Below are 21,415 nucleotides of genomic sequence, written 5' to 3'. Positions count from 1 at the left end.
TCCACTGTCTACCCAACTCACCCATTAGCTGTCTCTATCTTCCACATAATACACTCTCACAGCTCATACCCCAACCTGTCACCCTTCCACTGTGCTTTGCAGCCAACAAGACCTCTGTTCTCTGAAAACAGTGAATTAACTCATGGCTGTTTTTCATTCAACAAAGCTTTTATTGTACCACTAGCCGACTAGCGTGACTGTGGCAATAAACATCACACTTCAGTGTGTCATGTTCAGTTTATTGTAGTTCCTAGCACGTCTGCTTTCTTTTTAATCGTCTCAGTAGGATTTGCAGTCTCTACGAGTTGGCGTTAGCTCACATTACATGATGTGGACAGTCAGATGGGGAACGGTGGCTAATTCAACACAGACGAGTAGCAGTATTATCTAGATTCTATGCAGTCCTCATCCTTCTATTGTGTTTGTTATCTCCTACAGTTTATTAAGGCTGAACTACTTAACTACAGAAATTCAGTTTAGTGGAGAAAACAGTGTCACTTTGTTCCTGAGGACATTTTAAGAGGTAATAGATATGTAACAAATCATACAGTACTTTAAGTACAACAGAAAAACATACTGCTCATTTCCTACTTCCGGCTCATGTTACTGTACAACAAGTTAAACTAAAACAGCCTGAAAAGAGGGGGCACCCAGATTTGAACTAGGGACCTCTTGATCTGCAGTCAAATGCTCTACCACTGAGCTATACCCCCATGTAGTAATATGGAGTCAGCCCTAGGGACCTACACTGACTTCAAATTCTGTCAATTTTGTAATGATAATTTTGTATCAAACTGTTTGGCGTATAATATAAATAAGTTAAAAATATAGTTACATATAATATACCCTACCTACCCTACATTAATGATAACATGAAAGACGGAAAACGCCAAATGAGAGACCCAAGGAGGACAGGACTAAAGCTGGCATGTAGAGTTGTAGACAGTGCAAAAGTCTCAGTAGGCTAGTTGTTGCTCTAATCATGCAGCACAACATAAAACAATTTTACCAAAGAATACATAACTAAATAGCATATCCTTGTCATTTGTACTTACGCGTTCGTAATCGTCGCCATTCTTTACAATATTGTATATATTTTTAATTTATTATCATGATTATTATCATGTTATTAAAAATACATCATCTGCTGCGCAGGAAGACTGGAAGAGAGATTCCTGTCCGCTGGTTTATGGACTTCTGGCTCCCTCAAGTGGTCAAATGACGAAAAGCAATGTTGTCATTGTTTTCAGTATTGGGTGATCGTGGCAGTGGACAAAAACTAACCGCATAGCAGGCGTAGCATTTAAAAGCGGAAAGTGTCTGTTGGGTATTTAGCTGAATGACAGAATTAACCAAAAATGTTAACATAGAGACCATTTGACGATATATATTTTTTTCATGTTGAAAGGTCCCTACCAACGCCGCAGACCATCACGGGGGTATAGCTCAGTGGTAGAGCATTTGACTGCAGATCAAGAGGTCCCCGGTTCAAATCCGGATGCCCCCTCTTTTATTTTGACACTGAAGGTTTTGTACTAGTATTGTAGTGTTACTAGTGAAGCGTAGTCCTGCCGAGGATGGTAATATTACCATCCGATCAGCGCAAACATTTCTTGAGTACCAACGCCGCAGAGGATCACGGGGGTATAGCTCAGTGGTAGAGCATTTGACTGCAGATCAAGAGGTCCCCGGTTCAAATCCGGATGCCCCCTCTTTTATTTTGACACTGAAGGTTTTGTACTAGTATTGTAGTGTTACTAGTGAAGCGCCGAGGATGGTAATATTCGATCAGCGCAAACATTTCTTGAGTACGCCACACACACACACACACACACACACACAACGGATATAATAATAATTTGTATTATTATTATTATATTACTATATTTATTTATTATAAAACTTTATTTCAAAACTTTACAAAGTGCTTTAAACATGAAGCACAATAGGCTAAATATTAAATATATAGGCTACTGTAGGCCTATTAGATCCATTTTACATACATGTATGTATGTTACTGTAAATACAGTAACATATTCATACGCATACATACACATATTCTTCAGTCATATTTAGAGATTCATTGCTATGTGGTGTTAGTATATCTTAGAGAATAGTACTGCCTGTAGCAGACAACCCGCAGCACTCCAGGTTCAAACAAAATCCTTATAGGTGCAAGGCTGGATATAAGTAGAGATGAAGAATGCCAGCACTCATTGTATGTCCTTTTGCATGATTTTATTTACCTCTGACTGAGACTGACAAACGGACACGTTTCGGCCTGTATGGCCTTCCTCAGCGTTTGTGTTAGTATATCTTGCCTGACTGTTGAGGAAATAATCAAAATTAAAAAAAATCTAATGGGAGTTCAGACGGTTTGCAGACTTCCTTCTCCAGTCGTAGTATCTGATCTCTTTTATTTTTATTTTATTTCTTACTGTGCCTTCCTGTGCTTAATAATTGAGTATCACTCAACCAAACTAACTACATTCAGAACATTGTAATGCAACATAGAAAACACACCCATACAGTACTTTGACAATGATGGCATTTATTGATAAAAAAAACTGTACATAATACAAAAACTGCTACTTTTTACATCCAGACAATCACTTGTTTCTGTAATATAAAGACTTCAAGTAATTTGTGCAACAATTGCTTAAAATAAATGACTAAGCACATTTCAGGCCAACAAACAAGTCCTGTGTTTCACAATACAGATACTGTATATATTATCTTTATACATCCTCCTCCATTCCAAAAAATAACAGAGGTATTGCACTGGTTTGGCCAGCTATACTTAAATTTGCATCCAAGTTATGGTGTCAGTTTAGGTATCTACTACTACGAAATAATTACTTAATGTGGTTGCACCATCAGCAGTATACTTTAACAAGTCTTTACTGGGGCAAACGGAAAGTAATGACATATTCACAGTCAAAGTTAACTTAATGCCTTGTTTGAATGTCATTATAACTGATTAGATTACAGTTACAATTTCAGTCGTGAAAAAGAAAGAAAATGAAAAAATATTACTGAAGGAAACCATAGTGGCATCACTATGGTTGTCATCAAAAGAAATGTGGTGCAATGCCTTGAATGTCAGTAGGCTAATACTTGAAATTGTGACACATTGTGTGCACAGCTGAAAACACCTGCCCAAGGCCATTAGGCAGCTTAGATAGTCACCCAGGCAACCTACAAGGAATCAGGTCTGATAGGTATCTTTTGTAAACATGGTGGAACTCCAAATTTTTATGGGTCTGTTATTTTTGGTTTCCTACATTTTATTTTAATTGTATTATTTCTAAACATTTTAAAAAAAAATATTCACAAAAGAAATCATTAACTAAAATCTAAATTCAATGATTTTTTTCTGTAATTTCATGAAGAAACTCCATAAATCTACAAGTTCATATAACACGGCACAAAGCAACACATTGTGAGCTTGTAGGTCCGCTATTTTCACTAGTTTGGGTCCCAGGCAAACATCTCATTTCTTTTTTGGGTCTTTCTTGAGCTAAATAGTTTGGGAACCACTGTGGTACATCCCTAAAACAATCCAGCCACTTTCACAGCTAAGTAAGCTGTTAAGAAAAGAACAGGACTAACAACTGGCTGCCACAATGCCTGGTAGAATAGCTTCTACCGTGGCTGATGTCCAAGACCTTAACTTGTTTCTATGAAGCTCGTACATCCTGAGATATACCCAGATCCTGAGGGGCCCCACACAGACCTGGGTAGGAAAGAGGCAGCCTTCATAAAAGTTCTGTGGCGCAGAGGCACTTGCTCAACATAATACAGTGAAGGTACTGATTATACCGCAGGCACTGTGATGTCTACATTGTCTGAGAGTTGGCGTAGGTTTAGGAATAGCTGGGTTCCACGTCCTGTCTCCATTTAAAGGTGTTCTAGTTTGCCACAACGTGTGTCCTCATCCAGTCCAGACTGGCAGGCAGACTACAGAGCGGGAGAGAAAATAGGAAATAAATTGAGAACATGTAGTTAAATAATAATAATCTGGTCTCTCAACGTAGTTGAGAGACCAGAGTAGTTGAGTATAGCAAAGACGGAACAATTGTTTTGTTACTTGCAATCTGATAATTTATTTAGGCACCTGTAATTAATATATTGAAACTAAATCCCCAATTTAACTGTAAACAGGAACAATGGGATTTAACTTAACTCATGTTCTGCTAAGGATGACATTGGACGAGTTGTATTAAAAGTCACAGATCGCCCATAACGTCATTGGACGAGTTATTAGCTTATAATGCATCCAGCATCGCTAGTATTATTTATTACCGGTTCTTGGCGTCTCCGTCGCCTGGCAACGCTTTGCTTCCACGTTGGGACGTCATTGAAAATGTTCCCTCTGTCCACACTATCTTTAGTGCCGTTTTTCTCGGAATTGAACCTCAGATTGAGGTGATTGAGGAGCTCAATACAAAATCCCTGCAACCTTGTGGTACTATATTAGCGCTTCTGAGGAAAGCGAAAGTACCTATCAGCAGCCCCAGAAATGATTGATTGTTACTTCCGGCTCACCAAATCAGCTGGTGGCCCTATTCAGCTGCTGAACAGCAAATAGCACTTTATTTTTGCCTCTTTGCACAGTTTGCCCACTAATGCACTTTTGCTGACGCTGCTACTTGTGAATGTAATGAATTCTCTGTCTCTAGTGCCTGTTGTAATGAGTATGTTGAATGTTGTTTGATGTATGGATTTTTACTATTACCTGACTGCAAGGGAAACAATAAAGTTAACCTTGAACCTTAAACTTGACCTTAAAATTGTATGATGAATAGTCTACAAGCTCACAATGGGTCACGTCACAAGCCATTGTAAGTTTGTAGAGCTGCTTGTTTTCACTATTTCAGAAAATATTTGCAGGACTCACCCCTCTCCGGTTAGAGCACAGCAGGGTTGAACGTGCCAGGAGCGAGCTGTGATGGAGTTGAGAGTGAGATACTTAGAGATCTCGGCCACTGTCATGGACCCTTTCATATCTTGTTTGTTGGCCAGAACCAGAACAGCTGCATTCTGCAGGTCCTGCGCAGGTAGGGGGAAAAGGGTTGGGTTACAATCTCATCTTTCAGTATACCGTAAATATGCAGACAATGACACAACTAAAAACTATGTCAACAATAGTAATCAGCACAGGCTATGTTGAAACATCTGTGTCATCAGTTTCAGTGACACATTTAGTCACACCGAGAGTGTATGACTTTATATCAGTGTTTATCACATGGTTTTGTGGAATTCTGATTGGTCGTGGCATTCTGCATCTGTTATTTCTTGATAGCAGACCACTGTGCTCAAATCATTATTGAAAAATATCCCTTACTCATTCACTGACAAAGCAGACTAGTGAAACCAGTTTGCTCCTCATTGTGGAATAATTTCTTCATACACTGCCTTACTGTCTTGTTATCAAGTGTACTACTAGAATGTGTATTTACCTAGCTTGTGGTAAACACTGTCATGAGGATGTTCACACATGGCTTTAATGTTCTAATGGGATTCTTCTCTTTTTAAACTGATTAGGTGAAGTCAGTCAAATGTCATTTTCCACAGAATTTAACCCAGTTCTCTTTTATTATTTTGTTGTACAAAAAAAATAAATGCTATACCATAATGACTAAACATCGTCAAAACCTAGTACTCTTCACTTTGATTGTTGATTCGTACCTCGTGTGCCAGCATGTGGTGGAGTTCCTCCTTGGTTATGGTGAGTCGCTCACGGTCAGTACTGTCCACAACAAGGATAACAATCTGAAGGGTTCAGAAAGGCAAGAAGACGTTAAAAACTATTTCACAATTAGTTCTCTTCCATCACTCTTCAATCACTCAGTGTTATCCACATTCATACTGTACGGGAGCCCATGTTATCAACAGATGATGTAAAGAAAGGTCAAGCACAGGTCACTTGAGAAATGCACCTATAGAAGATATTTATTGATATATTTGTAACTAACTAAATCACACCTGTGTGAAGTGAGGGGCGCTCTTATCATCTTACAACATAATGTTTGTTTAAGCAACGGGTGCTAATGTTTGTTTTAGTCCTCAACACAAACATAAAATGTCTCTTTATTGTCTATGGCGTTTTCTTAAACAAGCATCATTGAAAAACAAACATTAAAGCTGTATATAGGAGGGCTTAGCGCCCCTCAAAAATTAAAGAGAACAAACTTAAGAGTTGAGTCACAAGCCTCTTGAAAACTGAGCTGGTTAATGTTAGTTTTTGTATTTCAGTGGCATCCTGCAGCTTGTGTTGATGATAACATGCACACATGGACAGCAAGGGACAAAAGAGACTAGTTACCTCTGTTTCACAGTAGTAAGAATTCCAGGTGGCCCGGAGGCTCTCCTGGCCTCCAATATCCCACATGATGAAGCGTGTCTTGCGAACATAGATCTCCTCAACATTGCTGCCGATTGTGGGAGAGGTTTGGACAGCCTCCTTTGTCAGGCTGGATGTGGGAAGGCAAGAGAACACGTTAGATTCAAACCCGGTGACTGCAGTAAACGGGTATAATTTTTCATTTATGTAACTATTCGTTAGTGTGTAGAGTGTAGAGATTCACATGTGTATGGTCATGTCACATTTAATTTGGTTGATGACTTGCTTATAACCAAATCAATAAAATATGCACAACTTACAATTGATATAGAATAGTTGTCTTCCCCGCATTGTCCAGACCCACAATGATGACTTTGTGCTCTGCAAGAAAATGCAAGAAAATGTTACATTCTGATCTAGAAACACCTTGTTATTACAATTTAAGCATTTTGCAGATGCTCTGATCCACAGCAACTTACAATGTGCAAGCTAAACAAAGTAAATTGCCATGTAAATATAGTGCAGTGAAATTATGAAAATAATTGAGACTACACAGTAACTATCAGTTAAATGTCAAATCTAGCATCTGTCTTTTGTCAAAACAACTAATGTAACATGTGTAGGCAAAGGCAAACTCTACAACTATGCATGCATGGCATACAGTATTTGCTCTGCACAGTCCTGACTGAGACACACACACACACACACACACACACACACACACAATCAAAGGCTGATCCTGTGCTCCAGGAGGGCGAAGAGACTCCTTGGAGTGTTGGAACATGTACAACGCTGATAGTATCAGTACACATTGTACGATAGAGACAGATTACGCCAGTACTGTATGCTGGTTAATTGATTGAATTTAGTTTGCAGAATGGGTACAGTTCAAGGAAAGTACAGGCCAATATAAAATCTGCTACGAGGATAAAACCAGAAAAGCTACTAAGACTTGTTTCCAACTTTCCATAAGGGTCTTCTCACGAGTGTCCAAAATGTAAACTTACTTTAGGTTACATAACTATGAAAGGCCAACGTGCTCATACAAAACAGACACGTGTGCAGTGTGCACACTCTGATCCCACATTGACAACAACAACTCAACAATCACTTCTCTGCTCTTTCCTACTAAAAGCACATCTTCCAGAGAAGTGAGTCCAACTCAAGAACGTCTGAACAACAGTACAAAATAAATGCACAGTGAAATCCTGCATGATAATGTATAATCCATAACTATGAGTGTACATATGTATACGGTTACATTAATGTGTAAACTCCTAGTTAAAACACTGATTCTGTAGCGCCCACGTGTGACTATGAATCAAAGCTTTTTCTGTACCTTTGTCTCCGAAAACAGCCATCAGCTTGGTGTAAAGTAGACCCATGTTGTCCAACAAGTAGCGGTGAGAGATGATGATTATACAATTACACACGGAAACGCTTTTTAAGTTAGTTAACTTAGAAGTAAGGCATAGAAAGAAAGAAACAGTGTGAGTGATTGTGGTCTGAAGATAAGAACTCTGTGTGTGTGTGTGTGTGTGTGTGTGTGTGTGTGTGTGTGTGTGTGTGTGTGTCGGAGTGTCCCCCGTCTGTGAATGTAACGCAGGTTAAGTAGGTACAACTTCACAGGAATGTTGTCAACAAAGGGCTGCGTGGAATGTAGGCGTGTATCCGCTGTAACGACGTCACGGATAGGTACCGACGCGTCCCTCTCTCTCGCGCGCACACACACACGCACACACACACACACACACACACACACACACACAAAACCCATATATGGTGAATGGGAAGTTAATGTTTATTTCCTCCTTTTGTTTACTTATACAGTAGGGGAAACCATTACACTGTTGAAAGAAAAGTGAAACGAAGATGGGAGTCCCCAGAAAAATAACCTCACGTGAAAGGGAATTGCCATTGAATAAAGCATGTTTCCCAACATAACACAAGATAGGCTAACCTTATTGAAGCAGGAAACTGTTTCATTATTTTAATTTTAAATATTTAATTTTTAATTGGAGAAGAAACGATTTTATATTATCAGGATTCGAGGGCATACAACAGAAGCACATTTCCGGCAGAATAAAAATAAAAACGCTTCTTAAATCCAGACTGATATTATATCAGATTTCTTAAAGAACAACTCTTCAGTCCGGCGGTAATTTAATTTTACCCCCAGTGATGGAAATGGGCTTCCACAATTCAATATGCATACAGTTTATTGTATCCCCGGTCGGCCGTTCATTGTCATGCTTAACTATTCAAGTCCTTAGATAGGCTAATTCACTCAAAATCACTGGAAGTAGCATAACACTGTTTTTAGGGCGTTTCTTTTTGTTTAAAAATCTTTGAAGACTTTCAATGCCTCGCCGCCAGCTAGCAGCAGATTCATGTTAAACATGGACCTACAAACCACATCAAGTTTAACCCTAACCCCAGAAATGCCAACTGTGATGTACCACTGTAGCCTACTGTTTACAAACTGTTAATAAAGTAATCAATCAATCAATAGGCTGTATAGTAGTATAAAGCTGTGTATAGCTTATAGTGAAACGTTCAAGTCAGCTGATTCTGTGTTAATTTCTACATAGCCTATTATTTAAGTTACTATAGGCATTTTTGCCTAAAATAAAAAAGCATATAATTGAAATGTTCTTACTGGTATACCATCCACAGTTTAAAGTTGTGCATCTGTATAGTGTGCCTTTTAAAATAATTGACACAATCATTTTCTGATTCCATTTTTAATTAAAATACGAATTTATCCACAGATTAAAAATGAAAGGCAGAAAAAGCAAAATGTAGCTACAGTCAGGCACCAATGATACATGTTCTTTCATATTTTTAACAATTGCGATAACGCAACAATAACATTATTTACTGATCATTATTTAATATTCATGTATTCAACTGAAGACGGGTGGGCTAAGCAGCCCACAAAAAAGACATTCATGGATTCTTCATTTAGATAACTGTGTAAGGAACAAGATTGCACCTATTCCCCCACCCCACTACCTCACACAAACTGCTGATACAAAATAAATAAATGTAAATGTCCACAGGGAAAACAACACTAGGTCAGTAAGAAATGCAGAGAAGAGCATGGTGTTCAATAGACAAGCTTGCTGTTTTGGTGAAAACTGGTAGTGATTTACCACACGTAATTACTCTTTATAACCATTAGCCCTGAATAACATGGACAACAAAGAAAACACGATGAACAATAAGCAACAGTATAGGACAGTTACGATGCAGAGTAAAGCCTGATTTATGCTTCAACGACAGAAGTTGTTTGAGTGGCCGTAGATGAGTGAGTAAAGAGGACATCTGGGAATCTGAAACTACTGGAGCAGAGCTGGTCGTCCAGTAAACATGTCAACATGTCCCTGAGGAAGACCCATAACAGGCTTAACAGCTCCCCGCTGTGCACTCATCAAAGCCATCTGAGCAGCCATCAGTTGGATGATGCTGTAGAAGCAATTTCCCCTTCCCCAGGGAGCAGAAAATACTTACTTTCCGTTTCCTTACAACACTTTGCTGCCGAAGCATACATGAAGCTTGACATGACACAAAGTTACAGATGTGGTAGGAAAAGTACAGTAGGCCTATGACAAGATTTAAGACATCCCACCATGGCAGTGGTGGACATGGCTTGGTGAGACATTCGGGCACTTGTGATTGGAGTTCTCTTATAACAAATGTGAGGGTGTGAAGTAACTTTAGGTAGGACACTTTGGGCTCTATTTGTGTCCATGCTAAACCCCTTATCCCTAAACTTCTTTGCCCTTTTTTTCTTACTATTTTGAAAAACATTTTTGAATGGTTCAACTAGCCGACCTACATCGACACGTTGTGAGCTTGTAGATTGCCTATTTTAACTATTCAAAAATTTTCTTCAAAATAGTAAAAATGGCAAAGAAATGTGGGTACAAGGGGTTTAGCATGGACGAAAATGGAGCCCTTTGTTCGTTCACACTAATTTCTTCCACTGTAGTGCGGTTTTTAATCTGTGCCATGTTGGAAAACCTAGTGCACAGGTGAATACTACAGAAGGGAAGCTATCTCCCATAGCATCCTCAAACAGCAGGGGAAATGATTATAAAACTGGACCAGACATGTATACAAACAAAGGTACAATTCATAGTACATGGCTGAAGCAGGTCAGGGAAGAAGGTAGTAGGCTATCTTTGGGGTGTTTTGTGTCTGTCTGTAACATTATAGTGTCATGACTAAAACAATGCCCGTCAATGAATTATCTCATTCAATTATGGCAACTATTCCACCAGATAGCTTTTTAAGGTCTGGGTGATAAGAAACTGGAGGTGAGAGACTCACAAGCTCTGGATCCCATCCCAAAAGGGTATAAATCCTGAAATCCATAAGCAGATGCAATAGAAAAAGAGTGTATAGTGCAGTGGTTCTCAACCCTTTCAGGCGGCAGCCCCACAAAATAATCTGTTTTGAACTGGGGATCCCCTGACAAGCACTTGGAATTGTTGGGTTTTTTGTTTTCCTCTTTCTTATATTATTTGACAATTTGGCCAATGTTTGACAAGTTTTAGTAGGTTTATTTAGTACTTTTGATGCAGTAATGGACTTATTACATTTCATTAAATTTTAGGTCTTAAAAGTCCTTAAATTGTCACTTTCCTGTTACCTGGGGAGCCCCCAAAATCAAGTTGAGAACCACTGTATTAGTGTGTCTGTGTGTTCAGAGACAGAGAGAAAAACAGAGAGACAGAGAGAGATACCCTGACACTGTACATGTGGACAATGATATTAGACCCTGTTTAAGACTGCAGAGGACAGACACACCTGCCTTTTCATTCCATACTCTGAGGAGAGACATACAGATCACAATCAGATTCACAATCAAAACAATTACTGTCCTCGTGCTGTCAGTAGGATTCCATGATTTTCATGCAGTATTTTAACATACGAAAAAAAAAGACCTATAATAGACCAATATTTTTTTTCTTCCCCTAAATAAATAAATTGAATCGCTAGAATAACTCGATGAGGATGGCATCTGGCAGTTGTATAATGCATTTCTTTACATTGTACTCGTGAATGAGAAAAGTATTTTGTCGATAAAGGATGTAAACGCATTCATTCACAAGCCTAACGCTTAATTTATACTCTGTCGTATTCAGTCACGTACAGAAAATAGAAGTGTTGTGAGATTGTAGAGCAGCTATTTTCGGAACGTGACTCCATTGTACAACAAAGTATAAATCAGGCTTAATTGGCATGGCCCCAAACTCACTCTTCAGTCCCGTTTTAACCCATGCCACAGCCCTCAACCCCCCTTCTTTCATCAGTCTGTCCAAGAACCTCCTTCCTTGCCCAAGCCTCTATTATACGGTGAGTGTTTAACGGATGTAGACATCCCTTCCCCAGTCGTCCTGGTTCTTGTTGCGGCCCATGTTGGCCCCTGTGTCTCCAGGGTCCTGGCAGTACCGCTCCCTCAACTTGGCACGCCCGTGCGGCTGGGCCTGACTGGACATCGGAGGGTGGTTGAGGTTTTCCTGGTCCGGCTCGGCGCCCTCGTCCTCCCAGGACGCCTGTCGTCCATGATGTTGGGCCAGGTGGAGGCGACTGCCCCCGCCCCCTCGATAGGGCTCTGGCTCTTCATAGGGGTCAGTCTCAATGTCCATACACGAGTCCCCGGCCTCTGTGTAGGCCGAGTCCCGGCTGCCCTGCGTCTCAGAGTCGAAGGTGTCTTGCCGCGACAGGCCCCGGCCACTGCCGCCTCGTAATTGCCCACGAGCTGAGCGCTGATACATCTGCTGCTGGTGATGCTGGGGCTTTCCACCCAGCTCGCTCTGGTAGTCATGGAGACTGCCACTCCCACCACACTCTGTCAGAGGCCCCTCTCGCTTCTGCTCTCCTTGCACCGAGTATGGCCCCTGCAGCAAACCATGCCCATGGCACACGCACAACATGCAGAGACACAAACGGTACAGCAAAGCCGGCAGTGAGTAGTTAGTAGACAAGGTTAGAATGGGGTTAAGGCTCAGTCACACAAAACGAGGGTTAGTTGATGCAATATCCCCTTGGTTATCAAACAGTCACACAGGTCGATTATGTTCCAGTTAAAAGACTTTGCATTGAAGAATCAGTATTCAAAAATAACATATTTGTATTTACACTATAAACACATGCAGATGCACAAACAAAATGCATACATGATAGTGGACACACATTCATTCCACATACCTTTAAAAACATAAAAAAGTCTCTAATGTACTACTTAAAAATCACTCACAAACCTGCAAGAAACACACCAAGCAGTTATTCACTAAGCATACATAATCTCATTCCTATCTAGTAAAGGCCACAGTGCCATGATATCCTGGCTGATTAATAGCAGAACAAATAAAGATAAATCAATACTGTTACCAAAGTTCTGTGAGCAACGGCTAATTCGTTGCTCACAGAACGTAACAGATTTTCAACTGAAAGATGTGTTGAAAATCAATATAATTTATTGTAGGCTTTAGTGATTAACTTGGAAGCCCTTACCAAATCCAAATTACGGAATTTGGCTGAAGTGGTTCACAGAACTGTGTGGTTCACAGAACTGAACTCACTACTGTGAGTAGGTTAAAATGCACAACCTGTTAGCCTCCCTCCACCAAGCTAAACCTTGTATCACAAATCTGGCTGCTGAAGATGCAACCACAACAGCATGCCACACATCCAAGAAGCTGAGATGACTTGCTCCTTGCAGGGGCGGTGCCATGGCAACACAGAGGAGGACAGCAAACTGGAATCTGCTTCCCAGACGATAAGAAAGGGTCGGTGAAAGGAGGCAATAGAACACTAGGGGTGAGGGGTGGTGGGGGCATTGTGAGGGGGGGGGGGGGGTGGCAGGGGGGGTCGGGCACTCCATTTTCATTTGTGATCACAGCAAAATGGAGGAGGCTCCACAGGGCACTGGCAGACATGCCTTCCTGGTTGTTTCATGAGTCCAGTGTGATTCTAGTAAAGCTATTAACTAAGAGCTGAACTCTCAATGCAGTGGAGGAAGTGCTGTTTGGTTGTAGGTGGGCATTGCCTGTATAATCTCTGGTAGCATTTGCTGCTCTAAGGTTCTCGTTATATTATTTGGCAAAGGGGTTGGAGTTTCAGAGTGAGCATGCTGCCCTTGTTCAATTTATGTGTGGGCTTTACAAAACAGGCTTTTCAAATGTGGGTACTTCAGCACTTTGTGTGTGTGCGTGCGTGTGTGTGTGTGTGTGTGTGTGTGTGTGTGTGTGTGTGTGTGTGTGTGTGTGTGCGTGCGTGCGTGCGTGCGTGCGTGCGTGCGTGCGTGCGTGCGTGCGTGCGTGCGTGCGTGCGTGCGTGTGAGAGAGAGAGAGAGAGAGTTAGTGTGTATCAGTGCCTGCATAACTTTGAATGTCTTGTGTGTATGTGCTCCTGGGACCGGTTTCAATGGGTCCAGTATGAACTTTCCCATATGCTCGCTCCCTCTCTGTGTGTCTTGTGCTTCTATATACAGCATGTGGTGAATGGGGAAGAACTGGCTTTAAACGTGCTCGCTTCCTTCAGGATACGGTAAAGAGAGAGGGGGCATATCTGCGTATCTGGAGAGACCTGTGTTTGGACAGAGGGTGAGAGGCCAGGCCCTTCCCACCCCCAGCACGGCTTTTAGAGGGCATGCTCCGCCACTTTCTCCTCATTGGCTGCAGACCGGTCCAGGCTGTACCACAGATCGTCGTTACGGCGCAGAGAGGTGAGCACCTGTACCTGCAGGTTGGAGACAGGCTCTGGGGAAGAGGCGAGTGCGGCGGTGGCCATAGTGCGATTGAGCAGGGGGTTGGGGGGGTTGCTGCTGGGGGGGTGCGTGGCCTTCCAGTAGGCCTCCAGGTAGTCCGCTAGGTGTTCGCACGCGTCCTCCAGCTGGTTCTCATCCAGGATTATGTCAAACAGTTCCTGCACACAGACAGGCAGAATAAATTAATATTATGTTGGCTTGAGAGGAACTTTTTGTTCCTGCACACAGACAGGCAGAATAAATAAAAATGTGTTGGCTTGAGAGGAACTTTTTGTTCCTGCACACAGACAGGCAGAATAAATAAAAATGTGTTGGCTTGAGAGGCACTCTTTAAAGTTTAGTGAGTTTGGAGTAGTGGTTTTAAATCTTTTTGTGTCCAGTCAAAATCCCAACTGTGAACCATTTGGGAACCACTGATTTAGATTCGATCAACCAGACGATCTTGATGGGGGTATTGAGTAGATCAACATCAAGCATTCACACCGTCTGACCAAAAGGTGCAGAGGCACAGCTCAAATTAACATAAGAATGTCCCTGGCTCCATATCAATGGTCCAGTGTGTAGCCTGTTAAGTACTACGAGACTTCTTTTAAGCCACTGCTAATGAGACAACATGAGACAACAGTATTGAGAATGAACACAGGAACGCTTGAATGACAGTATGACACACAGTGGCTGATGGATTTACGAATGAGCTGAATTTACAGCTGCAAGGTAAATACATAATTCTTTTGTACTGCTGCAGCCTAAGCTTTTTGTATATACTGTAGTATCATCAATGTTTGTTACTATTTTTGTTTGTGTTGTACACATAAAAGTTTTGGTTCTGTATCGTGTCTCATAATTCATCCATGACTGGTCCTTAATGTTCTATATATCTATATTTCTAGGTAAAGACAGGTGTGTGATAATTATGTGCAGTCAACCTAAAGATGAATTGTTCTGCAGTGACAGATGACCACATTGTTGCTTCTTTGAGAATTGCAACCAGCAGACTGCTACAGTGTTCATTATTTTTGCCATTCTTTGTAAAAATGGTTCCCTCACGCAAAATCTGTAAAGCAATCATAGCCAATCGTTAAGTAATATGAAGAATTTTAATCATACATATGACTCCAGAGATAATGTGTAACAGTTAACGTGAATGTAATTTTGGACAATATCTAGTTGTAGCACAAAGTGTATTTTTAAGAAAATGTAAAATAGTCTGGAGGGGCCTTCTTCTTACAAATCATGAACGCAACGCAACGTACATTCAACCCCAAATTGGAATCCACATTGAGAGGCCTCTATGGTGTGCAGTGTGCACCTCTAAAACACTTTCACTTCTGTCCATATGGGCCACCGCACGGTTGCCAATAAATGCTATTCCCCCACACCGCTTCTTCGGATTCTGACATCTGCAACCCATGACTTACACAGCCCTGACTAGGCTGGTGGAGATATGCTCTCTGTGAAGAGCATATCACTGGCCCAATGGTTCCAAGAGATACTCACAGGAGGGCACTGAGCCAATTTGTCTGCTGCCACCATCTGCACATTCAAGTGTTTGGCCTGGGACTTCCCTCTGGATTTGATGAGCCTTTGAAGGACCTGGAGTCAAACAACAACACACAGATTACCTTAACTATATGATTATCACTGCAGCTCAACTTGTGCCGTCAAAAAAGGAAAGATAAGATATTCTACGTCCGAGCATAGACATGGTAAAGCCCCGCCTGCCCCTGATTGGCCTACCGACACTGCCGGCCTTACCAGACTTTCCTCCGAGGTGGATAGCTATATGCTGGATAGTCTGCCAAGAGGTTACTCCGTGGTGGGAAATAAATAAATAATACAAGTACGATATAATACAAGAGAATGACAGCTTGGCACGCGTGACAGTAACTTTTATGTTTTGTAGAAGAGGCAAACTAATATATTGTTTATGCCTATATTTTACATGTGTACAGTGTAAACTTGAAACATTATTGTACTGGTGAGACCAGCGGTATTCTGTAGTGTCGGTAGGCCAATCAGAGGCAGGCGGGGCGTTACCATGTCTATGCTCGGACGTAGAATAGATATACGCACTCCAGAAACACAAGATGCTTAGAGAGGTTTGGGTGATGCTTTACCTTAGGAGAGGCTATTTTGATATAGACAATGATGGGTGCCAGGGAGGTCTTGGATAGCTGGGAGGGGTGGTTGATTGTGTCTGCGTCCAAGGCAACCAGCTGCAGGGTACGTGCCAGCTCAAAGATGCGCTCAATCTCACTTTGAACCTCCGCTGAAGACCCAGAGAAGGAGATCATGTCAGTCCAGAATGTCAGTCATTGAAACTGTTAATGTGATCAACTATTTCCTGGTTGAATAGAGGACCTTAGCGTTGGTCAGTCAAGCTGAAGACCCACACAACGTGCACAACTGGAATGTTAGTATCACCCTCATGCACGCCACATTGCACGCCACATTTTGGTGAAAGGTTTCCGAGCGTATGAATTGGAACCAATCACAGTTCCATTTATGCACGGCTAAATGGAACACCCTGGCATTCTCATTCCACGACAAGCAGGCTGCCCTGACATACATCTGAGGTATATGAGTCTCTTGAAGGAAAGGGGCACTTCAGAATGATATGCCTGTGACACTTGAAGTAACTTAAGAATGCTATTTTGCACCGTGTAAAAACAAAACAAAAAAACAGCACCTTTATCAAACTGCATTAACAAGTGCATTAGTTTTTGTTAGCACTGAAAGACGCAGCAGTAATTATTCTATTAATCAAACCACCCAAGGCTGCTTGTCCGCTTTTTTTTCATTGTTCCTCAGTAATAGTTTACAAGAGCCTGTTAAGACTAATTCAGACCACAGAAATCTTTCTTCACAGCATTCAAATAATCAAATGTATGCTGTCATACAACGGTGTCGTGGCTATTTTCGGCATGCAACGTCATTGTACGGTGATGTATAAATAGAGCTTGATATGGTCTCATTGCGAATATTTGGTCTGAACTAGGTGTTATGGAATAAATAGAAAGACAACCCGCTTTATCAGCCTGAGGACGTGTGGAAGGAGGGAAATTAAAGGCAACAAGAAGGTTTTCCTCCCTTCCACTGGTCAAACCACAGTGAGTCTCACAGTGTACACTGCCAAGTAGTAACAGATTACAAGGCCAAGCCAATCTGCAGAAACAGTTGCAGTCATTCTGGCAGCTCAAGTTCAAGTTCCAGCCTCCAGAGGGCTGCAAGGTACAAAAGTAGATTAACCTAAACCGGGTACGGAAAGAGTAATTAACCTAAAAACTGTAACCCAGCAACAATGTCTATACACTACATATACTGTACAGTACATATTTCTTGCTAATAAATGTGGACTTATTTCAGTTTGGCACTCTTCCCCGTGATAGAGGTTTATAAAACAAAAAATCCAAAGCACAATTTATAGACCCTAACCCTTTTTTAGATGAGCTACCTACAGTACAGCGAGGGAAATTCTAGGTCACAGTGTGGGGGTCAGTACAGTGTGCTGAGTATCAGTTTCCCATGGGTGCTCATCCCTGTTCACAGTTTTGCCCCCAGGGACCCTATCGTGTTTCCCCTCAACCAGAGACAGCAGGTGTAGAGCAGCTAACAGCCATCCCAGTAGTTGCCCTTGCCTTGTTGTCTTCCTGTTCTGGTTTCCCTGTGCATTTCTGTTCGTTAAAGAGTCTACAGGCTGCCATGGAAAAAATATGAGGAACAGAGAAACTGACACACAAGCAGACAGGCATACACGTGATGTATGATGAATGCAGTGACAGAAAGGGGAGGGAAGAGGAGAAGATGCTTCATTGTGTTCCGCATGGACGGAGAGAGCTTACGTACCCATTACGTCTGAATCAAAAGAGGGTGGAGGAAGAGCGTGGTGGCAGAGGAAAGGCGAGGGAGGGAGGAAGGATGGGTGGATGACGGGTAGCAAAGACAGGATGAAGGGAGAGAAGAGATCAAACCCATGATAGTCAAACAGAGAAGGAATATACTGTAAGGGCAGAAATTGGCCACTTTCAGTGCTGTAGATGCCCAGCTTTAACAGGAAACCTCCATTCCTGTCGTACTGTGTTGACTTGTACAGTCAAGTACCAATACTCAATGTACCGCGTGAAACCCACAGGTGTCCGCACAAGCTTTTTTCCTGCTCCCATGCTAACAAATGCAGCCGTTATTATCACAGGCTGCGCACGGAAGCAGACGCAGATGTTTTTCCCGTCTCTAAGTAAGTGTGTATTCTCATTGAAACACATTGAGCAGACATCCGTTGTGGCCAGATTTAGCAAGAACAGTGGTGCACAATAAAGGCTCCACCCACAACAGCGCTTGTGAGAGACACTTTTTTGGTGGGTTTCCAACGTAACGCATCTCAGCACTTTTTATATTATATTATATTTTATAATATTATGCATAATATTATGTTTGTTTTTTTAAATAGTGGAAAGTAACTAAGTACATGTACTCAAGTACTGTACTTAAAGGAGAGTTCCGGACAACCCATTGTTTTTACTGAATTCTGATGATAATGTATGAACCCCTGTTAGTGGCGGGGGGGGGGGGGGGGGGGGGGGGGGGGGGGGGAATATATATATATATATATACAGGGCACTGTGGCTTTAAGAAAGCTAGGTGGGCTCAAAACGGTCAAACGACCTGAAGCGAAAAAGGCAGGAAGCGAAAAAAGAAAAGATCCACTGTTTGACCCGCCGTGCAGGTAAAACGCTGAGGAACGCTCAGCATGGAGTTCTCTTTCTTTTTTCGCAAATTTTCCAGTGATCAATGGATTATCATCATCATATTATTGAAGAAAACGAGTTGTCCGGAACGCTCCTTTAAGTATATATTTTAAGTACTTTCGATACTTCACTACTTACTTACTCCACAACAATTAGCTGAATACTTTAGATACTAGTTACTTTAATGTAGATTTTGATTATTGTTATAAAAGACACTTCTTCAGCCCTATTTTACTACTATTTTACTGTCTATTTGAAAATATACAATCTACAAGCTCACAAAACGTTGCTTGCTTGTAGAACTGCTATTTTCAAACGACTTCTATACATTTGATAACTTGTGACATTCTGCATAATGAGGAACAAAAAAACATTGCATGGATGCACCTTGGACGTATCCTCAGTGATGTATCCCAAGGTCCAGTGCCGTCGCTACCTATACGCGCAATACGCACTGCGAGTAGGGCAACACGCCGAGGGCCAAACCGACCCTCAAAATAACAATTTTCACCGCGGCTCCGCCGCTTAATAACGAGCGGCCGTGTGTACGTCCTCGCAAACAGCAAAAGTAGCCGATCTGCATGAGCAATAGCAACGCTCTCGTCGGCACAAATATCCTACGAGTACGGCAACCAAATGGTCAGCTACGTCCCTGCCAAGGTCATCGGGGGTTCTGCAGGCTCCATCTGGGCAATGGTGAATACTTTCTAGTTTCTACCAATACTATTGTACTTTTACTCAAGAATTAGAATTAAATTCCTTGTAACAGTACTGTACTTGTACTGTACTTGTACTTGTAACAGAGTATTTCTACATTTCAGCATTGATACTTTCCACCACTGCTTTCTTGGTGGCAGAGATGCCACTTTGATTTCATAGTAGCTGTGTTGTGTTGTGTTGTGTTGTGTCGTGTTGTGTTGTGTTGTGTTGTGTTGTGTTGTGTTGTGTTGTGTTGTGTTGTGTTGTGTTGTGTTGTGTTGTGTTGTGTTGTGTTTTCTTGTTTGCTAGGACTTGTCTTACCCAGGCTGGACCGGGTACTGGAGCGCTCAATGATGGTGTGTTTACTGGGGTTGTTGAGGACGGATCGTTTGGCCAGGGAGATGTCAGCAGTGACCCGTGTGATGGATATCCTGAAACAAACACAACCAACAAGATTTGGCACAAAGCCAATCGAAGCAGATACCTGGTGATGGTGATACCTGGTATCAAAATTGCAGCCGTGTTGTGCGGTAATTTGTCTATGACACTCACCTGCCCTCAAACTTGTGTTTTAGGAAGTCAAAGAGCGCCTTCTGCATCATGTCTGTCACCTTGAAGGCACAATGTACATTAGATGATCTACATGGCCTGGACCAGGTGAAATAAACCATCAAATAATGGAAGGGGATATTCAGCTGTCAGACAACAATGATAGAAGAAACACTGTTAAGCAATTGGGTACTCTGAACGTCCCGCGATCTGCGAGTTTTTTTATAGTGAAAATAGCAGATCCACAATCTTTCACAATTCTAGAAAATCTTCACCTGCAGTATAATGACATGTCTTTACTTTACCCTGCAAAGCAATCCAACTGCGTGATTTCCCCTGACCAATCAAATATGGCGTAACTCAGACAGCTGAATATCCACTACCTACAATCCTTTTCTGTAGTCTGATTTGAGATTGGCCTTACCTCGTAGCCCTTGAGAGAAGGCCCTACTAGAATGATGGGTCTCATGGACGGAACCACATCGTAGGGGGGGATATGCTCCATCTGTGCCAGGGAGGACAGCACAGAGAATGTGGTGAGGCACATTGCTGTACAGTCTCTAAACATACACCACCGCTACACAAAGATAAAGCTCATGCAACCATGATATATGATATACAGTCACATAAATACATTCACACATACATTAACACAAGCTTGAATGCGAACGGAAATAAAAGCCTGGGTACTGAGGCAAACGCGCTCAACACGAAAGCCCCTCTCTCTACACTCGTTGCTCTCTGTGAAACTCATCATGCTACAGTCACATTGATATAGTGTCTTTTAGACACACTGTAGGAGTATATCCAGTGTTTATCCCAAACGCATGAAATCAATTCCTCACTGGAAGTGCTCATTTCAATTTCTTAGTCTGCCGTCCAACATAATTAAACTATCCATAGTTAAATTGGATGCCGTAGCAGGAGAGTAAATGATGGATCTTGTGGCTAAGGTTCTGGTCTAATACAGTACAACATTTCCTTTCAAGCCTGTTGGTGATTGTGAAACATATTACTATTTACTACTACTATACTAACACAAGAAGAAAATAGTGTACCGTAGTGTTTGCTTTCAAAACATACATATTCACGTTTTTCTTTTGCTTACAGTATTTGTCCATACCAAAATATATCTATTATAGAATTCTGGAAACAAATACAACGTCTGCTTTAACTCACAATTCTCTCCAGTACCGCATTACATTCACAGTGAAAACGGGATGAGCACAGAGCTTATGCAAAACACCCACACACAATCAATCCATACCCCAGCACATAAACTTTAGGTGAGCATGA

At 41.6% G+C, this 21,415-nt stretch overlaps 2 protein-coding genes across 2 annotated transcripts in view; both read right to left on the bottom strand.

Annotated features, from left to right (window-relative positions):
- Positions 1–3,339: 3,339 nt before the first annotated feature.
- Positions 3,340–7,881, bottom strand: arl5c (ADP-ribosylation factor-like 5C). The gene is made up of 6 exons (XM_079520125.1): positions 7,686–7,881; positions 6,667–6,727; positions 6,329–6,476; positions 5,692–5,775; positions 4,901–5,052; positions 3,340–3,960 (listed from the first exon to the last, which is right to left on the bottom strand). The coding sequence occupies exons 1-6, from the start codon at positions 7,729–7,731 to the stop codon at positions 3,912–3,914; spliced, it is 540 nt and encodes a 179-aa protein (XP_079376251.1). The 5' UTR covers positions 7,732–7,881; the 3' UTR covers positions 3,340–3,911.
- A 1,199-nt stretch (positions 7,882–9,080) lies between these two features.
- cacnb1 (calcium channel, voltage-dependent, beta 1 subunit) overlaps positions 9,081–21,415 on the bottom strand; it is a 28,291-nt gene continuing 15,956 nt past the window's right edge. Inside the window, exons 7-13 of the mRNA XM_079521491.1 lie at positions 20,544–20,624; positions 20,123–20,181; positions 19,892–20,001; positions 16,244–16,395; positions 15,624–15,719; positions 14,099–14,284; positions 9,081–12,255 (exon numbers count right to left, since the gene is read on the bottom strand). Of these exons, the coding sequence (XP_079377617.1) occupies positions 11,719–12,255; positions 14,099–14,284; positions 15,624–15,719; positions 16,244–16,395; positions 19,892–20,001; positions 20,123–20,181; positions 20,544–20,624 (1,221 nt within the window). The 3' untranslated portion in view covers positions 9,081–11,718. The remainder of the gene's footprint in view (positions 12,256–14,098; positions 14,285–15,623; positions 15,720–16,243; positions 16,396–19,891; positions 20,002–20,122; positions 20,182–20,543; positions 20,625–21,415) is intronic.

Source organism: Electrona antarctica, assembly GCF_951216825.1.
Source record: "Electrona antarctica genome assembly, chromosome: 14".
Taxonomy (NCBI): Eukaryota; Metazoa; Chordata; class Actinopteri; order Myctophiformes; family Myctophidae; genus Electrona; species Electrona antarctica.
Note: the sequence above shows the minus strand (reverse complement) of the source record. Positions and strands in the feature narration are given on the sequence as shown.

Coding starts and splice junctions, on each gene's coding strand:
- arl5c (XM_079520125.1), bottom strand. CDS start 7,731: ATGGGTCTACTTTACACCAAGCTGATGGCTGTTTTCGGAGACAAAG. Junction 6,728..7,685: donor GGCTGTTTTCGGAGACAAAG/GTACAGAAAAAG, acceptor ATTTTCTTGCAG/AGCACAAAGTCATCATTGTG. Junction 6,477..6,666: donor ACAACTATTCTATATCAATT/GTAAGTTGTGCA, acceptor TCCCACATCCAG/CCTGACAAAGGAGGCTGTCC.